This window comes from Heliangelus exortis, chromosome 12, assembly GCF_036169615.1.
Source record: "Heliangelus exortis chromosome 12, bHelExo1.hap1, whole genome shotgun sequence".
In the NCBI taxonomy this organism is placed as follows: domain Eukaryota; kingdom Metazoa; phylum Chordata; class Aves; order Apodiformes; family Trochilidae; genus Heliangelus; species Heliangelus exortis.
The window spans coordinates 7,022,036-7,040,703 of NC_092433.1; the positions used below are offsets into that span (position 1 = coordinate 7,022,036).

An 18,668-nucleotide genomic window follows, 5' to 3' on the forward strand; every position below is an offset into this window, starting at 1 on the left:
ATGCGAGGGGAGAGATTGAATGACAAGTGGGGAAGTGGTTACTGCCCTGAGCCTAATACTGCCAGAGAAGAGCTGTACTAGTCCCTTACTGAATATGTGTCTGGCCTCTACACCCAAGATCACACCAGTGCCTTGGAGAGGAGCTGGAGGCCAGGCAGGGTGAAAAGGTGCTGCACGTGGTGCTCCTCCACTCTGACCAACTTTTTGTGTTCCAGACCTCTGACCTCTCCGTTGTCTTCAAGGATTCCACTGCCACCACCCCCCTGGTGTTTGTGCTGTCCCCAGGCACTGACCCTGCTGCTGACCTCTACAAGTTTGCTGAAGAAATGAAGTTCTCCCAAAAGCTCTCTGCCATTTCTCTGGGACAAGGCCAAGTAAGCTGCCAGTGCCCAGCTGGGGCAGTGCTGTCCCGATGGCACTCCCAGTGATCTGGCCTCTCTCAAAGGAGGTCAAACACCCTTGCAGCACAGTGAAATCACCCTCCTGCCCCAGAGCCCTTGCTCACCAATCTTCTGCTAACCTGAGGAGCCAATTTTGGGGAGGGGGGGCTGCAGTAATTTCCCCATTAGTGCTCTCTAACTTCCAAATCCATCTCCAGTTCTTCCATTCCCTCCACCCTCCCACACAGGCTTGCAAACCCTGGAGAAGGGCCTTTGCTGTGCCATCAGACAGCAAAGATCCAGTTGAACCAGGGAGACAAAGCCAGGCTCACTGGAAAATGGTCCTTTCACTCAGCAGCTCCCTCCCTGCCCAGCTCAGCAGGGCACAACCCTCAGTGGAGAGTCTCTGATCTCTTCTCATCTGCCTCCTCAGGGCCCCCGTGCTGAAGCTATGATGCACAGTGCCATGGAAAAGGGCAACTGGGTCTTCTTCCAGAACTGCCACCTGGCCCCCAGCTGGATGCCTTCCCTGGAGAGACTCGTTGAGGGCATTGACCCCAGCAAGGTGAGCAGTTTTACTGAGTAGCCTCCCTGCTGTGAAGGTAACAGGCAGGAGGCTGCAGCCCTGGGAGGATCCTGGATCTAGTTTGACCCCATCCACATGTTTCTTGTAAGACCAGGGGGTCAGAGAAGAAGCAGCTGCACTGGCTGTGCATGCACACTTTGAGCACTTGCTGCTTTCTGGATTTCCAGGTGCATCAAGACTTTCGCCTCTGGCTCACCAGTCTACCAAGCAAAGACTTCCCTGTGTCCATCCTCCAGAATGGCTCCAAGATGACCATCGAGCCCCCGCGTGGGGTCAAGGCCAACCTGCTCAAGTCCTACGTTAGTTTCACTGATGACTTCTTGAATTCTTGCCCCAAGGTAAGACCCAGGTTATGCTTTGGTTTGCTGTCTCCAGCCCTTGCCTGCTCCAGTGTATGCTTTCCAGTGGAGCTCTCATGCTAGAGAAGGGCTGGTGGTGTTTCTCATAAGCCCACATCTACCCTGTGATGAATCAGAAGTTTGGAAGCAACTGGGTTGTGAAGGCCTGGCATAAGACACTGGAAACTCTCTTTAAGCAAGGGAGTGAGTTCCAGCCTTGCTCAGCTCAGCAGCCTGACTGAGGTGTCCATCTCTCCAGGCTCCACACAATTAGCATATCTCCTCTGCCAGGGCCCAGCAGGAACTGACCCCATTTCAGGATGCCTCCTCCCAAGCCGAGCACCTTTTCTCCCTCTTCCCCTTTCCACAGGTCACAGAGTTTAAATCCCTGTTGCTGTCACTTTGCTTCTTCCATGGGAACATGCTGGAGAGGAGAAAGTTTGGGCCTCTAGGGTTCAACATCCCCTATGAGTTCACAGATGGAGACCTCCGCATCTGCATCAGTCAGCTACAGATGTTCTTGAGTGAATATGCTGAAGTCCCCTACAAGGTAAGTGTGTGAGCTGTCCCCTTCTGTGGGGGCAAGGGGCTCGTGGTGCACACACAGGTCCAAAAGCCATGGTGGGTCCCTCACAGGTCCTGAAGTACACAGCTGGGGAGATCAACTATGGTGGCCGTGTGACTGATGACTGGGACAGGCGCTGCATCATGAGTATTTTGGAAGATTTCTACAAGCCTGAGGTTTTAATTCCTGAGTTTACCTATTCCGAATCAGGGATCTACAAGCAGATCTGTACTTCTTCTGACCTCAATGTAAGTACTTAAGTAACAAATTGCAGCTTATATAGTCAGGGGGATCATCATAGTGCAAAGGGGATCTACTGCTCCCTGAAGCCCTCTGCATTTCCACTTCCCTGGAGGAAGATAATCTTGTAAGAACCTGGGGATATTCAACTGCTTTCAGGAAGCTGCATCTGTTTCCAGCAACAGGAGGAAAATCTTGTCTCTGTGCACAGGAGGTGGTAGCAGCTAGCAGCAGAGTTCCCCAGATGAAAGCTTTTGTACTCCGAATCATTTTGGTATCACATACCTTAGAGTACCTGAGGAGCTCTGCAGGAGGCTCAGCAGGAAGCTCACTGCCAACTGCCCATTGCTACAGCACACGTGCTCCTACCCAAGTGCAATCTAACTGCCCAGCCAGACCCCAAACCACAGCCTCCACTCAGCCACAAAACCTGGCTTGGAGGAGGTGCCACCCCTGTGCCCCGAGTCCGGGGTCATCGCTCTGGGTACAAATAAGCTGCCCCTAAGTCAAAGCTGTGAGTTGTGTTTCCTGACCATAAGAGGGGACAAAGAGCTGCATAAAAGTAAGATAAATGAGTCTCAAACACTTAAGACAAGGAGTATCTCCCAACTGAGTCTGTGATCTGCTGGGCTTAGATCTGCTGGGTTTAGCTTAACCAGCAACCTTCATTCTTTTGGGCCAGGCCTGTGGCAGCCCAGAGGGGCACCATAGCTTTATCCCAGTGTTCTTGGCCTCCCAGCCTTTGTGGGTTCTTCTCCAGGGTTACCTCCAGTACATCAAGAGCCTGCCTCTCAATGACAGCCCTGAGCTCTTTGGGTTACACGACAATGCCAACATCACCTTCGCTCAGAACGAGACCTTTGCTCTGCTGGGGGCCATTACACAGCTGCAACCCAAGACCTTGATGGTGGGAGGCCACAGCAGGGAGGAGGTGGGTGCCCCAGTCCCTCTCAGTCCTCTGGGCCAGTGCCTGGTACAGGCAGTGAGCTCAAACACCAACTCTCAGGAGGTGCCACCTTGTCTGCTGGGTGCCATCCAGGCATTGACTCTCCCCCTGCTTGGCCAGGAGGATGCTTACCAAGTTGCTGCCTTTCTTCCAGCTCGTGGAGGAGACCTCCAAGGACATCCTGGCTAAGCTGCCTGGCTCCATGAACCTGCAGGAGGTGATCCAGAAATACCCACTGCTCTACGAGGAGTCCATGAACACAGTGCTGGTGCAAGAGGTGATCAGGTAAAAACCCTGTGGGATCATGTTCTGGGCCAGCAACTGACTGGTCCCTTGGGGAACAGCAGAGAGGCCCCTGCTCCCATCCACCTGCAAGGAACTTCATTGCTGAGCGTAGAAGCAGGGGTGACAGCCCAGCTAACAACTGTGTTGTTCCAGATAGGACCTTCAGCTGATCCCTGTCCTGGGAACTGCTCAGTGTCTCCATCCACTACTGTCAGCAATGCAGGGTTGGGAGCAACTGTGAGACCCCCCATTAAAAGGAGGTGGGGTTACAGAATCACAGAATCACCTGGGTTGGAAAGGGTCTCTGCGATCATCAAGTCCAACCCTTAATCCACTATCACTGTGGTTACCAGACCATGGCACTGAGAGGGTTTCACTTGTCCTAGGTAGAGGTGGGTGATAAACCACTGCCCTGAGTCACTCTGCTCTTCCTCTGTAGGTACAACAAGCTCCTGGAGGTGATTGTGCGAAGTCTGAATGATTTGCTGAAAGCTCTCAAGGGCCTGGTGGTGATGTCCTCTCAGCTGGAGATGATGGCCAGCAGCTTGTACAACAACAGTGTTCCTGAGATTTGGAATGCCAAGGTATGTGTCCTGGCCAGCCCAGCTGTCTCCCCCCAGCCAGGGGAATGGGTCATCAGCTACCACAGCTGGACTGGGCTGTCTCACATGGAGCTGGCTTTTGCTCCCCGGGCATGAAGATGTCTCCTGCTGAATGCAGTTGTTCCCAGCCCCAGGCTGGATGAATCCCTGGGCTCTGGGCAGCTGTCAGCAACTGGAGCACAAGGCCTGAGGTGTCCCTGGTTGCCTTCAACATCTTCCTCTCTGTGTGCCTTGCAGGCCTACCCATCGCTGAAGCCTTTGGCATCCTGGGTGAACGACTTGGTGCAGAGGATTGAATTCCTGCAGAAATGGATCAACCACGGGACCCCCTCTGTGTACTGGATCAGTGGGTTCTTCTTCCCACAGGCTTTCCTCACCGGGACACTGCAGAACTTTGCCAGGAAGTCTGTCGTCTCCATTGACACCATCTCATTTAGTTTCAAGGTCAGTAAGTCAGTCAGAGGCTCTGAGATTTTCTGGATTTTTTTTTTTTTTAATTTGCTGCTAAAAGGCCACAAAGGCAGTTCTAGCCCTGACCTGCTCAAGCAGTGAGGCTGCTCACTGCACAGCTGCCCATGGACCCCATTGCTCCCTTTATGCTTGCACACCCACCCACTCTGCCAAACACCTCCAGGGGCAAGCAGAGGCTGCTCTGCGGTTCCAGACCTACTCACAGCCCCGAGACCCAGCACAGCCCCCACAGGACGGGAGCAGCCTAAGGGGGTCCCTGGGGCTGTGCCCCCCGGGCCAGGCCTCACTCAGGGCCCTCGGCCCCCTCTCCTCGGCAGGTGATGAAGGAACCGGTGAGCGAGCTGAGGCACCATCCCGAGGAAGGCTGCTACATCCATGGCTTGTTCCTGGAAGGCGCCCGCTGGGATCCCGATGAGTTCCAACTGGCGGAGTCGCGTCCCAAGGAGCTGTACACGGAGATGGCTGTCATCTGGCTGCTCCCTGTCCCCAACCGCAAGCCTCCAGCCACTGGCATCTACCTCTGCCCCATCTACAAGACTCTTACCCGTGCAGGTAGGTGCCCTAAAGGCAGGTCTACAGAAGAAGGGAGGGTGTAGAAGCAGCTGGGAAAGGCAGCCAGGAGGAGGCTGCAGGCTGCCACACACTGGCACTGGGTGAGGCAGTCCAGCTGCTGACACCTTTTCATCCAGGGAGGAAAAGGTTTCTCCTGCTGTGGTTGTGGAGTCAGGAGCAGCGAGGCAGCAGTGCCTCTGGCCACTCTCCTCAAGCCCACACTCGAAAACACCCAGTCCTGTTTGCCCAACCCTGCTCAGCCTGTCACCTGGCATAGGGATGGGAAGGGGGATCTGACACAGGCACAGGGTCACCTGTATGGGACTCCCCGGGCTGCAGTACCACCCTCCTGCCCTTCCTTCCCCCATTACAGGCACGCTGTCAACAACAGGCCACTCCACCAACTACGTGATTGCAGTGGAAATCCCTACGGACAAGCCGCAGAAGCATTGGATCAAACGGGGCACAGCCTTGATCTGTGCCCTGGACTTCTAGCCAGAAACCCCACCCCGCCCAGGAACCCAGACTGAGGGCCTGAGCCAGGGCAGGCAGCTGCTCCCTCTCTCCTGCTCCCCAAGCTGCAGCAATAAAATTAAGTTCTACTCCACCAGCATCTTATTCACCTGGTGTTGCTGCAATCCTCACAGTTACCTCAAGATTGTATCACTGCAGAAGAGCTGCCATGGGGGACAATGGAGCCAAGAGCACTTAGTGCTCCCATCTGGACAGGTGCTCCTCTCCCTTTTTACACACCTGGCCTTGGGCTGGCTGTTACAGGATAGCTTTATTCCTTCAGACAGATCATTATTTTTATTTACAGCACTTGATATTAGACACAGCAAAAGACAGAAGGATTTTTCTTCCCTTCAACAAATACCAAAAAACAGTTTCATTCCATAATCAAGATCTATACAAATTTGCACAGTTGCAAAATTCAGTCCTCTCCTGTGGCAGGTCCCCTTGTCCCCTCGGGAGAGAGGTGCCAACCTATGGCTTCTGGGATTTCAGCCGGGCTGCTGGGGTTAGGCAGAAGGATCAGGGCTGGCAGAGGTGGAAGGTGAAAAGCAGTGGGGGGAACAGCTGCTGTTCTCCCCAGCACACTCTGGGTTAGCACCCAGTGAGCAGCTGGGGCAGGAGGAGCAGTTTCGGGCTCCCACCACTGCATCCCTGTCCTGCCCTGAGCATGACAGCAGCCACTGTCACCTCTCCCCACACAAAGCTTTGCCAAGGGCACCAAATGACTCCACATCCAACATCCAACGTGTGTGGCCCCAAGGCACTGCCAGGGCCACCGTGCTGGTCCCTAGGGGAGCAGCAGACCCACGTGCCAGTCCCCAGCATCACCACAGAGGGCTGGGCACGAGGCCCAGCTCCAGGAACAAGCCCAGCAAGAGCTGCCAAGGCTCAGGGGGAGCCTGGCTGAGGTGGTGCCATCCCCATCCCAGCGAGAGCACAAGGACAAGGCAGGACCTGCCTGGCCCTTGCATGAGCCAGCTCTGGGAGCTGGGCAGTGGCGTGGGGGGCTGATGCAAGGAGAATGGGCTCTGTTCAGGAGCTGTCTTGCTCAGCGACAGCCATCGAGTAGGTCAGAATGAAAAACAAGTTTGGGGGAGGGAGAACGATAAAAAAAAGACACAAATATCCTGGGGAAGCACAGAGCTGAAGGCCTGGACACAGGACACAAGCCACAGCCAGCTGCGGCCAGCACAGCCTCATTCCAGCATTGCCGGCGCTCCTGCAATGCCAGAGGGGTTGGGTGGGCTCTTCCCTTCCTGCCACAGTCCTCAGCCACGGCGCCAAGACACGGGCCCATGGCATCCCAGTGCTGCCATGGCACTTGCCTTCAGCTGCAGGGACACTCCTCAAGACAACGTGTTCCTGCCTGTCACAACTGGCTCACAGGAAAACTCAACTTCTCTTTGTTCCCAGGCTCCACCTCGGCTGAGGGTTTGTCACTGTGGTCCCCCTTCCTCGGGCAAAGGGTAACGTAGATCCAAACGCCACTGCCCAGCACCACAAAGCCCAGCAGCTGCTCCTCCTCACAGTCTTGGCCCCCAGGCTACTGGCGCTTGGCTTTGTAGGGGCGGGAGCGTTTCCGCCGGTCCGGCTTCCTCTGCTTGTGCAGGCGGCCGATGCTGACTCCCTGCCTCCTGCGGACGGAGATGTTCTGCTCCACCAGGCTGGCCAGCATGCCTGCAGGGGGAGAGCAGGCCCGAGATGGAGTGCTGGTACTGCCCCTGCCAGAGTGCAGCCATCCCTCCCTTGCTCTCCCAAAACCCATCAGCGGGCTCCTCTTGGGAGAATGAAATCAGCAAGACGCAGAGTGGAGATGTGTGGCTCCCCAGACAGATCACTACCCTGTGCCTCAGGCCTGGAGGAAACAGGGAGCAGGGCAGGGTGGGCTTCCCTGTCTCCCCCAGCTGAATCTGAACCCCACACTGTCCCCTGCGCCCCACAGCATGGCTCACCTTCCTGGGCCAGCATGGAGATGAAGGTACAGATGAACTCATCATAGTTGTGGGTTCTCCTCTGGTCATCGATCTACAAAGAGAAGACAAATCCATCAATAATCCACAAAGAGGTGGCAAGAAGAAAGGAGAACTCAAAGCTATTGGGCAAAGAACTGGCACTCCTGATCAAGGGAACCAGACCAGGAAGTGACCCAGCTCTCAGGTGAGCACACGATTGAATCCCAGTTCACATGCCACCATTTTCCACAAAAGGCAGCTATGAAGAGACAAGGGTGGACAGGAGAAGAATCCTGGCAGACCTTGGGGGAGAGACTCCCCCTTCCTCCTGCCAGTGCTGCAGCACTCCACCCTCATCCTAAAGCTCCTTAGTGCTGCCCAAAGCTTCAGTTCATTCCAGCGGGAGCTGTTTGGTAACAAAAAGGGATCCCAACACTTCCCCTTGGCTGAACCACCCTCCCTCCACTTGGATGTAAACACACTCCAGACAGAAGCCTTCAGGGAGCTAAATCAGCAATGTGAACAAGCCACCAACAAACACACCTTGAATTTCTTCCTTTTTTCCACCTCTTCCTTCAGGCAGGCCTCGTAGTTTGCAATCTCTGCCTCCACACACTTCAGAAGTGCCAGCAGCTCCTACCAGGATCAAGCAAATCAGATGTAAGGAGATGGACCCCTGTGCTGCAGCCCAGGAGCCAGCAGGGTGAGCTGGTAGGTGTTCCTCTCTCAACAGGAAAGGGAGGATCTGTCAATGCAAAAAACACTTGCTAGGGGGAGTGGGAAAAAACAGGGGGGAAAAAACAACAAAAAAGGAGTTTATTGTGGGGAGTTCTGGAGTCAGTGAGTGATCAGTGAGCCTGTGCTACAGCCAGCCCTGGGGGAGCTGGGTTCTGCCCAAGCCCAGCCCAGGCACATGTACCTGGTTCTCTAGGACAGGGGTAGGAGTTGTGTGCATGCCTGAGGAACACCCAGGGCCTGGCTCTTCTCAGTAACCTGATTTGAAGACTCTTACTTTTGAGTCAGTTTCTAGGCAGCTCCAGGGAGCTATGGACGTGCCTGTTCTGCCTGAGACCACCCTGCCCCTGCCTGAGTGCACAGACAGGCAGTCAAGTTACCAGCAGGGTGGCACTGGGGGCACGAGATCCCACCAGCCCCTGGCCCAGGAGAGCACATCACCCAACTGGCTCTGCCCACTGCCCCAGCAAATGTCCCCGAGGTGACGCAAGGCACAAAACCTACACTGCCCTGTGCCTGGAGGCACGGCTGCGGCCACACGCGAGCGGGACAGCGTGCACATGCGATTCGGTCACTGCCAGCGCTGCTGAGCCTCTGGGTGAGCGCAGGGAGCTCCACGTTCCCAGGGCTGTCGCAGCACAAAACTCACCTTGGGAGAATACTTTTCCCCCCCAGGGTGATCACTGGTCCTGCCAAGTCCCACCTTCTCTTTGCTGTCACTGGCCTCACTGCCCTCCTTCTCGTCCAGTTTGACTGCGACCAGAGCCTCTTCACCGGGTTTGATGGAAGGGGGGGAGCTTTTCCCCCCATCTACACACAGGGAAGGAAGCGTCAGGAGCCATCACGAAGGACCAACATCCACTCCTGAAGTCAAAGGACACTGTCCTGCCATGTCAGTCAGATGCCAACCCCCCAGAAGCCATCCAGGCACCTACCTGCAGCAGCCAGCGGGCAGAAGATGCCGTCCTCTGTGAGGTGCAGCAGCCTGGTGCTGATGATGGGCCCCAGGTCCCGGACGGCCCGGTTGTAGCGTATGGAGTCGAGGCGGAGCAGCCCATCCTCCTCCCCAAAGAGCACCTTGGAGATGTGGGAGGTGACGGGGCTGGAGGGGCGGGTGGGATTGGCCGAGCGGATGGGAGAGCGCAGCGGGGAGTTGAAGGCGCTGCCGATCTCAGAAGCGGTGTCTGTGCTCTCGTTGCTGGGGGTGGGAGAGGGCTGGGAGTGGGTGACCACTGCCACGGCAGCACCCCCGCCGCTGGTCTTGATGGAGAGGGGAATGGAAAGATCCTTTTGAGATTCCTTCAGTTTCTCAGCCAGGACGTTGATGGTGTTGGGCTGGAGGACGGAGAGCTGGCCATCCGCAGCCCCCGCCACGTGCTCTTGCTTTACCTGCCCTTTCCTTTTGTACCTGCCCAGGAACACAGCGGGGAAGGTGAGCAGCTGCTGGAAGGAGGTGGGGGCCCAGCACGGGTGCTGCCAGCTCCACACTCAGCACTCCAGGCCGTCTGCTGGGATGAAGCAAGCCCTGAAACGTTTCTAGGTCACCCCCATTGCCACCAGCTTCTGGCAGCACCCCAACACCACTGAACTGCTCAGCTTCAGGTACCACTATGCAGCTGGGGGGGACAGGATGCAGGGTACCCCTGCTCTTCTTCCAGAAGCCCCAAAAGCACCCTCACTGTGACCCCACCTTCTGACCTTCACAGCAATCCAGGCACACCAACACTGCCACCAGGACCTGATCTGGCAGTCAGCACAAGGGAAAAGTTGTGCCCCAAAGCCTGCTGCCAATGCACAGCTATCCTCAGGGCAGCCAGAATTCAGGGTTGATTGTGAAGAGCTGCAAAAGGGCTTCACAAAATCCAGTGAAACAATCAACCCAGGACTGACTGCGAACAGTGAGACAGGAGCATACACAGGTGCAGGCTCTAACACAACTACCAGCGCTCAGGAAAGAGAGTTGATGGTGGTGATTCTGCAAATGTCAGCTCCCTGCCCCCCACCCTCAGCTCAAGCTGTCACCTGATGGCTGAGTTGGTGTTACGAACTTCTTCCTCATCATCATCATCATAGTCATCCTCATCGTCTGAATACTGCTGGTGCTGTCGGACTGGGACCCGGCTGCGACCCACTCCTGCTGCAAGGTCTTCCTCCTCCTGCAGAACATGGTTGCTGATGGCCAGCTGGCAGCAGGGCAAGGAGGAAGAGCCCAGAGGACACATCCTCGGTCCAGCTAAGCACCAGGGATTGCCCCTAACAAGAGGAGATGGGAGACTCCTCCCTATGCTTGTTCAGTTGACCCACATTAACACTGATCACTTTCGCCAGGTCACTCTTTACCCTCTCACCCCCTGGCTGGGGTCAGCACAAGGGACGGCAGGCTGCGAGGAAGGGGAAGGGCTTAGATGGGTAGCTGGACAGACAGACAAGAGGAGAGGGACTAGATGTGAAAAGCTCAGCTCAAGCCAGGCGTGCTGGTGGCCTGGAGCTCTGGCATACCTGCATGGGGGATTTGGCATAGTTGTGATTATCCAGGAAGGCTGGGAGCCGCTGCACGATGGGGTTGGCCGGAGGTGCCCCGTTGATGCTGCTCCCTGATGTCTTTGTCACAGGTTTGGATTTGCTGGGTGGACTCTGGGTAGCTGTAGGGTGGCCCTGGCTGGCAGGCTCATCGGTGCTGTCTGCCAAACAAGCACAGCACAGCCCTTCACAACCAGCACCCTCAATATTTACCCAGTGTCCTCTGCCACCCCTTGCTTACCCCATGTAGCAGAAAAGCTCCACCAGACCATGACACCCACTTCCCATTCCACCTCCAGATGCCACCAGCATACCCAAATTCAAGCCCTCCCACTTTCAAGCTCCGTGTCACTACAACACTTCTCCCAAGCACAGGAGCACCTACCACACCCCAGCACACTGAGCATAGACCTGGGCTCAGAGAACGTGAAGCTGGCAATAAAACTTTCTCAGTCTCCCAGTCAGCCAGCTGTGGTCACCAGCCTGTGCTTCCCCCACAGCAGGCCAGGCTGGCAACACCACTGGTCCTGGGGCTCTACCTGGATGGGTGCTCTCTGGAGCCACGGTCTTGCTGCTGGCTGGCTTTGCCTCTTCAGGAGGCTGAGACTCTTGAGACTTCTGGGTCTGGATCAGCTCAGGCTGAGTTACTCGGATAAGCTTGAAGGCAAACAACAGGTTGGAAGTGAATGCTGGACTGGGGTGACCCAAACCACATCCCTCCCACTCCAGCACCACAGAAGAACTGTTAGGAGTGAGCCAACTACCGAGCACCCACGTGCACAATCACCTGGCAGTCACAGGATAGTGACCTCCCAGGTGAGCAGCAGAAGGCCAAGCTGTGAGGCTGGTTATCTCCTCTTCCCAGAGGAGATTTCCCAAGATTAACCACCCACCAAAATTCAGAGCCCTTACAGCACAGGCAGAAGCCTTGAAAACACAGCCTGTTCCTGCCCCAGGCTCACACGCCCTCAGGGCTTGGGCTGCCCTACCTGCTGCAGGGCCTCCAGCACAGTCTGGCGGTTCACCTTCAGGATGTGAAGTTTGGATTCGTACTTCATCCTCCGATCGGGCACCACCGCCATCAGGTTGAAGCGGATGTCGTGGTACGGCTCCCTGCAGGAAGGTGCAGCAGACATCTCTGAGTATCCTCAAGGAGGGATACTCCACAGCCTCCTCAGGCAGCCTCTGCCAGGGATTGTTCACCCTTGCATCCAAAGGCCCAGCTCAGGACCACAAGCACCATTGCTTCTCCTATGGACCTGAGCAAACAAGGACCTCATCCCACATGGTCACTTGCAAGGATTCTGCATCGTGCAGAGCCTGCAGCTTCCCTGCTTGCTCCAAAGTAAGGCAAGCTGCAGACAAACTGCAGGCAAGGAGGCAGCACACCTGCACCTCTCCCCATGCAGCTTTCTCCACCCCTGCTTCCATGAACTTGTTGCAGAAACCACAGTAAAAATAAGAGGGAAAAATGGTGAGGGGCCTGCACCATATCTCAGGACATTACCCTGCTGTGGCCAGGCCGATGCGCTCCATGATCACTCTCCTGGCTTTGTCTGTCCATTCCTCATCTTCAGCCCATGGCCCTGTGAGACAGACAGACAGACAGACAGACATGGGCTTAGCAACACAGGCAAGGCTCCTGCTTCAGACTCACAGCATGGGTCCTGCTGTCCTGAGAGGCCACCTCCTGGCTCCCTCACACACCAGGGAGCAACTCAAGAAGGGGCCCGGGAGGGAGAGGACCAGGTGTCAGCCCATATGTGGAACCCCCTGCCTCTGGCTTCCTGATGGAAAACATGAGCTATCCACAGGGCAGAAAGAGAATTTTGGACCCTAAAGACCACAGGCATTTCCCAGGCTTGGGCTCACAAAGTCCAAGGAAACCTCAGGTCCTGCTGGGATCCACCTGCCACTGGATCTGGTGCTGTACTTTAGCACCCGGGTACATGTAGTGGGTACCTTACCAACGGGTCTGACTGAGAGACACCAAATCCTAGCAGGGATAAAAAAAGTGTCTGAAAGACAGAACTGAGGAATCAAGTGGTAAGAGGAGGGAGTGACCCGAGCAGCCTCCTGGGATCTGTGCTGGCACTTTCTGCCTCAGCACACAGTGAAGAGTAAGGAGAAGATAAATCCTGCTTGAGATACTGAATTATTTCAGAGCTGCAGAAGGACCTCGTGACCCTGAGTGACTGGAAGGGAAATGGAGAAGCTGGAAAAAGCAATGCAACGTGTTCAGAAATAACTGCCTTCCAGACATGGTCTCCAGCATGCAGGCTCCAAAGTGCGCAGTCAAAATTCAGGACAGATCTGGGAGCCTTTGGAGTGACTCTCCACAAATGTTACCCAGTGCTCAGTAGCAATGAAGAATAATACCCACATTTGGACATACCAAGGTCGTCTATTCAGCTGTGTCAATGAGGGGGACAGGCAGGCTCTTACCATGGTCAATGGGGTAGACTTTCAGCCCATCCAGCTCAAACAGCCGTCCCTTGATGGGGACATAACTAACGAAGTGAAAAGCCTCCATGGTTCGCACGGCACTGATACCGTTCTGCTTTTCCGGCAAGTGCCGTGGCTCTGGCCTGCGAGGGCAGGAGAGAGGAGAGGTCAGGGGAGAGCCATCCTCCTCCAGCCCAGCTGAGCTGCCAGAGGCTCCCCAACCCACCTGGCATGGCTGTTGTGGGCCTTTGCCAGCTCCGGGGCGTTGCCGATGGCATAGCCTTTACTCTGCAGCCAAGAGTGAGAGAGGAAAACCATTGGGAAGAGACAGGACACAAAATGCTTCGCCCACCGGCTCCACACTCCCCCCATCCACCCCTGCACACTCCCAACCCCTACCTCAGGGCTGAACCCTTTGGTGAAATCCTTCATGCGGCTCAGCGTGGGGCCCAGGTCAACATTGTTGCAGTTGAGGAGGACGCTCAGCAGGGCATGGGTGGCACAGGAATTGGGGATCAGCTGGTAAGTGACACAAGGATCATCTTAATCAACAGGCAGAGGCAACCCTTCAACAACCCCTCAGAGTCAACAGTAATCAGCTGAAAAGCACTGATGCAAGAACCACTTGTGTGATTTCAGCTCCCAAAGGAAGAGAGGTCAGTCTCATTTCGTGATACCCCTGTAAGCATCTGCTCACAGGGCAGACCATGGACAGGCTCACAGCCCTTGCCGGATTCCCTACCACAGGGACCAACAGGGTGGAGACCCTCAGGAAAGAGGAGCTGCCCTCAGCAACAGCCAGAGTAGTATAACCTCTCAGTACCACAGTGCTTCCCCGAGGTGTCCCACAGGACACCCCTCCTCTTTCCCCTCACCTCCAGCCTACCTGGTGAGCAAAGAACATGTTATTAACGATGTCATCATCAATCACCGACGTCTCATCCACCAGGGTTGAGACCTTCCGGCGTGATCTGCGCTCCTCGATCCACTTGAACAGGAAGATGAACCCATACACAGGGCTGTGGAGACAAAGCAGCAGCTGCATCGGTTTGGATGGACCACACCAGTGGGGCTGATCTGCACAGCACCAGAAATCTTCATACCCCAGGCAGAGCAAAGACAGAACCACCACCCTCATCCTTCTGGTGGTGACCATCCCTGCCATGAGAGCCTCAGTCTGATGCTCTGGGCTCAGGCACCAATCAAGCTTGAAAACTTTGGGGTTTGACAGGTCTTACAGGCTCAAGACAGAAATGGGAGGTGAAATTCACTTCTCCACACTGACTGACCTGGTGCCTGAGCACCAAATGATCCTTCCTTTTCAGTATTTGTCACATTCATTTTCAAGAGAAGTTGAAACAACAGCTCTTAAGAAAGTGACAGTCTCAAAGTCACCTCAAAGCACTGAGACAGGGAGAAGGTCCCCACTATCAGCATGCTGTCTGGCACTGCCTCTCTCCATGGGGAAATGGAGATGAAGCCCTTGAACAATGTCCCCCACCTGCCCCATGAGGCCTTTCCCAAGGCCCCTCTGCCCCAAGCCTGATGAAGCTCTCCTGATTCACCACTCCCAACACTGACCTCCATGACTGACAGGCTCACAGGGGCCCTTCCCAGTGCCTGGCAACGGGTTCCCAGGCCTGCAGACACATTCTGCTCAACAAACCTTATACTTTCCCCTCAGCAAGTCCCCCCAGACTTACCCCTGGCATTTGCTCTGCAGATCATAAATCTCTTCAACCTGCACTCCCTTGACCCCTACAAACAAAGGCAGAAGCTGGTGTAAGGCTGCCCGAAAGACCAGGGGTAACACCAAGCACAAAACTGACCCCCCAGAGAGGTCACTTGCACTTACCAAAATCTTCGACCAGGAGTGTGAAGAGACCTGGAAAGGAACAAAACCAACAGGTTACTTCTGGCTGAAGAGAGCAGAGAGGAAACCTGCAGACACCAGCCCCTGAAGGTCCCACATGGTCCCAGGCGAAGGCACAGCCAGAAAAACTTCAGCAGAGTGGCACCAGGATCACGCTGACTCCCCAGCAGCAGAGGTGTTGAGCCTTGGCTTGCTACAGAGGTGCCCTGGCTCCCTTCATCCCTCCATCCCCACTCATCTTCCTTGAGAGGACCCAAGACAACCATCTCCTGCCAGAGCCCAATGAAGCCAGGCCCACCTTCAGCATCCTGACCCACTGCAGATGAACTGCCAAGTAAATCCCCACCTCAAACAGCAGCAGGGAGCAACTAAACAACACCCACACTTCTGACCAGAGGGAAAAGTGGCTGAACAGATCATGGGGTATTTCAAAAGAAGATAATTTATGTCCTCATTAATGAAAGCCTGGAAAGCCATCTCCCAGCACAAGGCTGTGGGGAAGAGTGAGGGCTGAAAGGTTCATCTTCATCTCCCTCTCTCCTGGGGGACCAAATCCAAGAGCCTGTCTCCTGGGACTACAAAATTCCCATTACAGAAGGATGTAGCCAGGGGTACAGAGACAACAGCAAAGAGGCTGGAGGGTTATCAGACACCAGCAATGGAACAGCAGTTTCCTCTACCATGCTGTGGCAAAGGCAGTCAGCTCAGTCTCCCTGCATGTGGAGTTAGCAAACTCGAGACTGGAATAATAAATCTGCTTCTCTGCTCCCACACAAAGACTGCTGAAAGCCTGGGAGGAACTCCAGGGAATATCAACAAGAGGATTCAATCCTGAGTAAAAAAGCCCTGTAAACAAGGGATTTAAGGAACCTGATGGAAGTGGCCCAATTGAGAAGGTAAGAACTCAAGAGGCTTTCACACCAACGTTAAAATTACTAAAACAGGGAGAAAACTTCCAGGAGCAAAAAAAAGTCTTCGTTGATTTTGAAGAAAACACAATATTTCTTACAGAATTGTCAGTGGGAAGAAACACACTGTGGAAATAACAAGCTTTGGACCAGTGACAGCCCTGCAGCCACCCAAGTCAGCACCTTCCTGACAGAGATGTTTTTGCTCAGAGTATGTGAAGCTGTGGGGTCCATGGTGACAGGTGACATCTAACCAGGCTTCAGGCAGCCTCGCTGCCTCCTTCGCAGCGACCCTGGCAGGGCACGTGGCCCCTGCAGACCCCAAGGGTCTCCAGGTGCTCATCACAGCCACAGCTCTCGTTCCCCCTGCAGGTAGAGTCCCTCTCAACCACAAAAGCTCCCGCAGAGGTCGAGAGCCTCCCTGGCTCTCCAGTTTCAGCAGTCACACTCTGCTGACCACGGCACAACATGAGAAGGCACCAACCCTACCACCAGCTCTGCCTCGGAGACAGAGAGGATTTGCCTCCCAGCACGGCCTCGTGAGCACAACCAGCCACAAACCTGAAAGCAGCTCTGCAGGTGCCACCAGGAGGAGAAAACCAAGCGGGACACTCATGCTGGCCAGGGCTCAGCCCAGAGCACTCCCACCTCTCCACAGAAGCTCTCCAGGAGCATGAGCCAGACCAGCTGGGCTGCTGCCTGTTCCCCTCCTGCCCCATCAGCATCAGAGGGCAGAGAGGGGAGAAACCAAATTTCTCCAAGCTCACTGTGGAAGGACAAGAAGTGAGGGGAACAAGCTACAGTGAGAGAAATTCTGACTGCACACTCAGAAGAAAACAATTCTTCATTACCAGCGTGGTCAGCCCTGGGACCCAGTGCAGAAATCCCCTTCAAATGCAATCAGACATGGCCATGAGTGACCTGAAGTACCCTTGAAGTCAGCTCTGCTTTGGGCCAAAGACTTCCAGGGGTCCCTTCCCACCGCTGTCTTTCTCTGATTCAATATTTCATATTAACTCAGTGCCCACGAAGGGCACAGCCCTGATGCTGCGACCACTCCTGGCACCCCTGAGATCCCCATCCCAAATTATTTGGGTCAGCTGGAGGAAACATCCTGGTACCCACAAGCACACACAACATTATACCAGCAGCCTGGAGCTCCCAAGGCTCCCCCGTGCCCCCAGCAGACAGCCCAAATCTGGATCTACCGACCCTTCCTGACCAGTAGCACACCCAGAGCTTCAGCCCCCAGCCTGGTGGCCAGGGCTGAGCAGATTATGGGATGTGCTGATGGCTGAGAGCAGCAGCTGGATCATTCCTAAACCACTGTCTGGGCTCTCAGCTCTGCATCCAAACCTCCACACATCCACAGGAAGGCACCTGCCATGTGCTGAGAGCCCACCTCTGCCCCAGCAGATTACATTCTAAGCAAACAACCTCCCCTCCCAGGTGCAAGAATCCAAACCATGTCCTGTCCTCAGCATCATCACAAGAGAAGAACAGGAAGGAGGGGAATGATATGGGAATTCTTGAGCACCAGTAAGAAAAGGATAAAGAGCAGCAAAACCTGGGCTGACCAGGAGACCAAGAGCAGCCCATACCCCAACCTCCCCGCCTCAAACACCACCTACAAATCCCCACCCCCGACCTGATCCCCCAGCACAGCCCCCACCCCGCCCCGTCTCTCAGAGCCCCCCAGGCCCCGGCCTTGGCCTGTCCCTCAGCTCCCCCCAGCCCAGGCCCCAGGCCTCAGGCCTCCTCAGATTCCGGTCCCAGGCTCCGGCCCGCCGCACCGAGCGCCCCGCGCCGCCCCCGCCGCTCACCGGGGTCGCTCTCCAGCTCCAACCAGCCCTTATTCATCTTCCCGCGGCCCGGCCCGCACCGCCATGTCCGGCCCCGCCGCCCGCCCCAACTACGGGCCCCGCCGCCGCCGCCGTTGTCGCCCGCCCCTACGCGTCATCGCTGCGCGACGGCGAAAGGCGCCTGCGCCAAATCGGTCCCCACGGGGGAGGGCGGCGGCGCCACAAAAGTCCCGCGGGGGAGGGCTCTGGGGCTGCCGCCTCTCCCTGCGCCGGCCCGGGGCTTCGTCTCCCGGAAGCGGAGGGCAGGGGGGGCTGCAGGCCGGGGTCGGGCTACGCTCCCACCGGGAGGCCGCGCATCTGATCACGGGTCCGGGCCCTGCCAGCAGCTCCTCTCGGGCTGCCCCGGGGGTTGGGCGGCTCCCAGGGCGAGCGGGCGTCCCTGCGCTGCGCTTCCCTTCCCTTCCCTAGGAAGTGGGCTAAAAATAGGAGCCGGATCCATGGCTGAGCCCGCCCCCCACCAGGGCTTTGTCCTACGGCTGTTCCCACGCACACCCTGTCCCCCCGGGGCAGGAGCAGGGTGGGGGGCCCTGGGACAGGGCTCAGCTGCCGGTGCCAAGCCCCAGGTAGGGTTTGTTCCCCTCCTGCAGAGGAGGTGGGGGCAGCAGCTCTGCACCTGCCCACTGAAGTTGTCTCCTTTCAGCCCCCGGGCTGGGTGAGACGGTGTTCATGTTCCTTCAAGCCTTGGAAATTCCTCGAGACCCAGGCTGCCTCTCCTGGCTGGTTACCAGGGAGAGGAGGCAGGGCTGCGAGCTGTGCAGGGCCCTGCTTGTACCCCTGACAAAAGCCCTTCTACTCCAGCCTGAACCTAGCCAGGAGGGGGCTGGCTCAGTCATTGACCGCAGTCATTTACGAAGTTCACCAGGAGGGGGGAGGCCGTTTCGGGGACTGATTT

The 18,668-nt window shown here is 56.1% G+C and overlaps 2 protein-coding genes across 6 annotated transcripts in view; one reads left to right on the forward strand and one right to left on the reverse strand.

Moving 5' to 3' along the window:
- DNAH1 (dynein axonemal heavy chain 1) overlaps positions 1 to 5,575 on the forward strand; it is a 71,077-nt gene extending 65,502 nt beyond the window's left edge. For all 3 annotated transcript variants that reach the window (XM_071755751.1, XM_071755752.1, XM_071755750.1), the window contains exons 69-79: positions 216 to 374; positions 814 to 945; positions 1,134 to 1,304; positions 1,675 to 1,854; positions 1,941 to 2,117; positions 2,870 to 3,040; positions 3,210 to 3,340; positions 3,780 to 3,924; positions 4,180 to 4,386; positions 4,731 to 4,965; positions 5,339 to 5,575. In XM_071755751.1, coding sequence (XP_071611852.1) covers positions 216 to 374; positions 814 to 945; positions 1,134 to 1,304; positions 1,675 to 1,854; positions 1,941 to 2,117; positions 2,870 to 3,040; positions 3,210 to 3,340; positions 3,780 to 3,924; positions 4,180 to 4,386; positions 4,731 to 4,965; positions 5,339 to 5,460 — 1,830 coding nt within the window. In that variant the 3' untranslated portion in view covers positions 5,461 to 5,575. The remainder of the gene's footprint in view (positions 1 to 215; positions 375 to 813; positions 946 to 1,133; positions 1,305 to 1,674; positions 1,855 to 1,940; positions 2,118 to 2,869; positions 3,041 to 3,209; positions 3,341 to 3,779; positions 3,925 to 4,179; positions 4,387 to 4,730; positions 4,966 to 5,338) is intronic.
- Positions 5,576 to 5,730: 155 nt separating this feature from the next.
- Positions 5,731 to 18,114, reverse strand: BAP1 (BRCA1 associated deubiquitinase 1). Of its 3 annotated transcripts, none has more exons than XM_071755756.1 (17): positions 17,738 to 18,114; positions 14,989 to 15,018; positions 14,837 to 14,891; positions 14,020 to 14,152; positions 13,533 to 13,652; positions 13,360 to 13,421; positions 13,134 to 13,276; positions 12,196 to 12,274; positions 11,678 to 11,801; positions 11,228 to 11,345; positions 10,668 to 10,849; positions 10,191 to 10,324; positions 9,104 to 9,576; positions 8,872 to 8,978; positions 7,977 to 8,069; positions 7,434 to 7,506; positions 5,731 to 7,158 (listed from the first exon to the last, which is right to left on the reverse strand). In XM_071755756.1, exons 1-17 carry the CDS (start codon positions 17,772 to 17,774, stop codon positions 7,025 to 7,027), a joined length of 2,097 nt encoding a protein of 698 aa, XP_071611857.1. In that variant the 5' UTR covers positions 17,775 to 18,114; the 3' UTR covers positions 5,731 to 7,024. The 3 variants fall into 3 exon arrangements, with proteins under 3 accessions (XP_071611857.1, XP_071611856.1, XP_071611859.1); XM_071755755.1 differs by having other exon boundaries at positions 8,818 to 8,978; positions 17,738 to 18,094; XM_071755758.1 differs by lacking the exon at positions 14,837 to 14,891 and having other exon boundaries at positions 8,818 to 8,978; positions 17,738 to 18,028.
- Positions 18,115 to 18,668: the final 554 nt, after the last annotated feature.

What these genes read in the sequence shown, in the direction of transcription:
- BAP1 (XM_071755755.1), bottom strand. Translation starts at nt 17,774, where the DNA reads ATGAATAAGGGCTGGTTGGAGCTGGAGAGCGACCCCG. An exon ending in CCAAAGGGTTCAGCCCTGAG is followed by an intron (nt 13,422 to 13,532) that starts GTAGGGGTTGGG and finishes TCTTGGCTGCAG; the next exon opens with AGTAAAGGCTATGCCATCGG. An exon ending in ATGCCAAATCCCCCATGCAG is followed by an intron (nt 10,325 to 10,667) that starts GTATGCCAGAGC and finishes CATGTTCTGCAG; the next exon opens with GAGGAGGAAGACCTTGCAGC.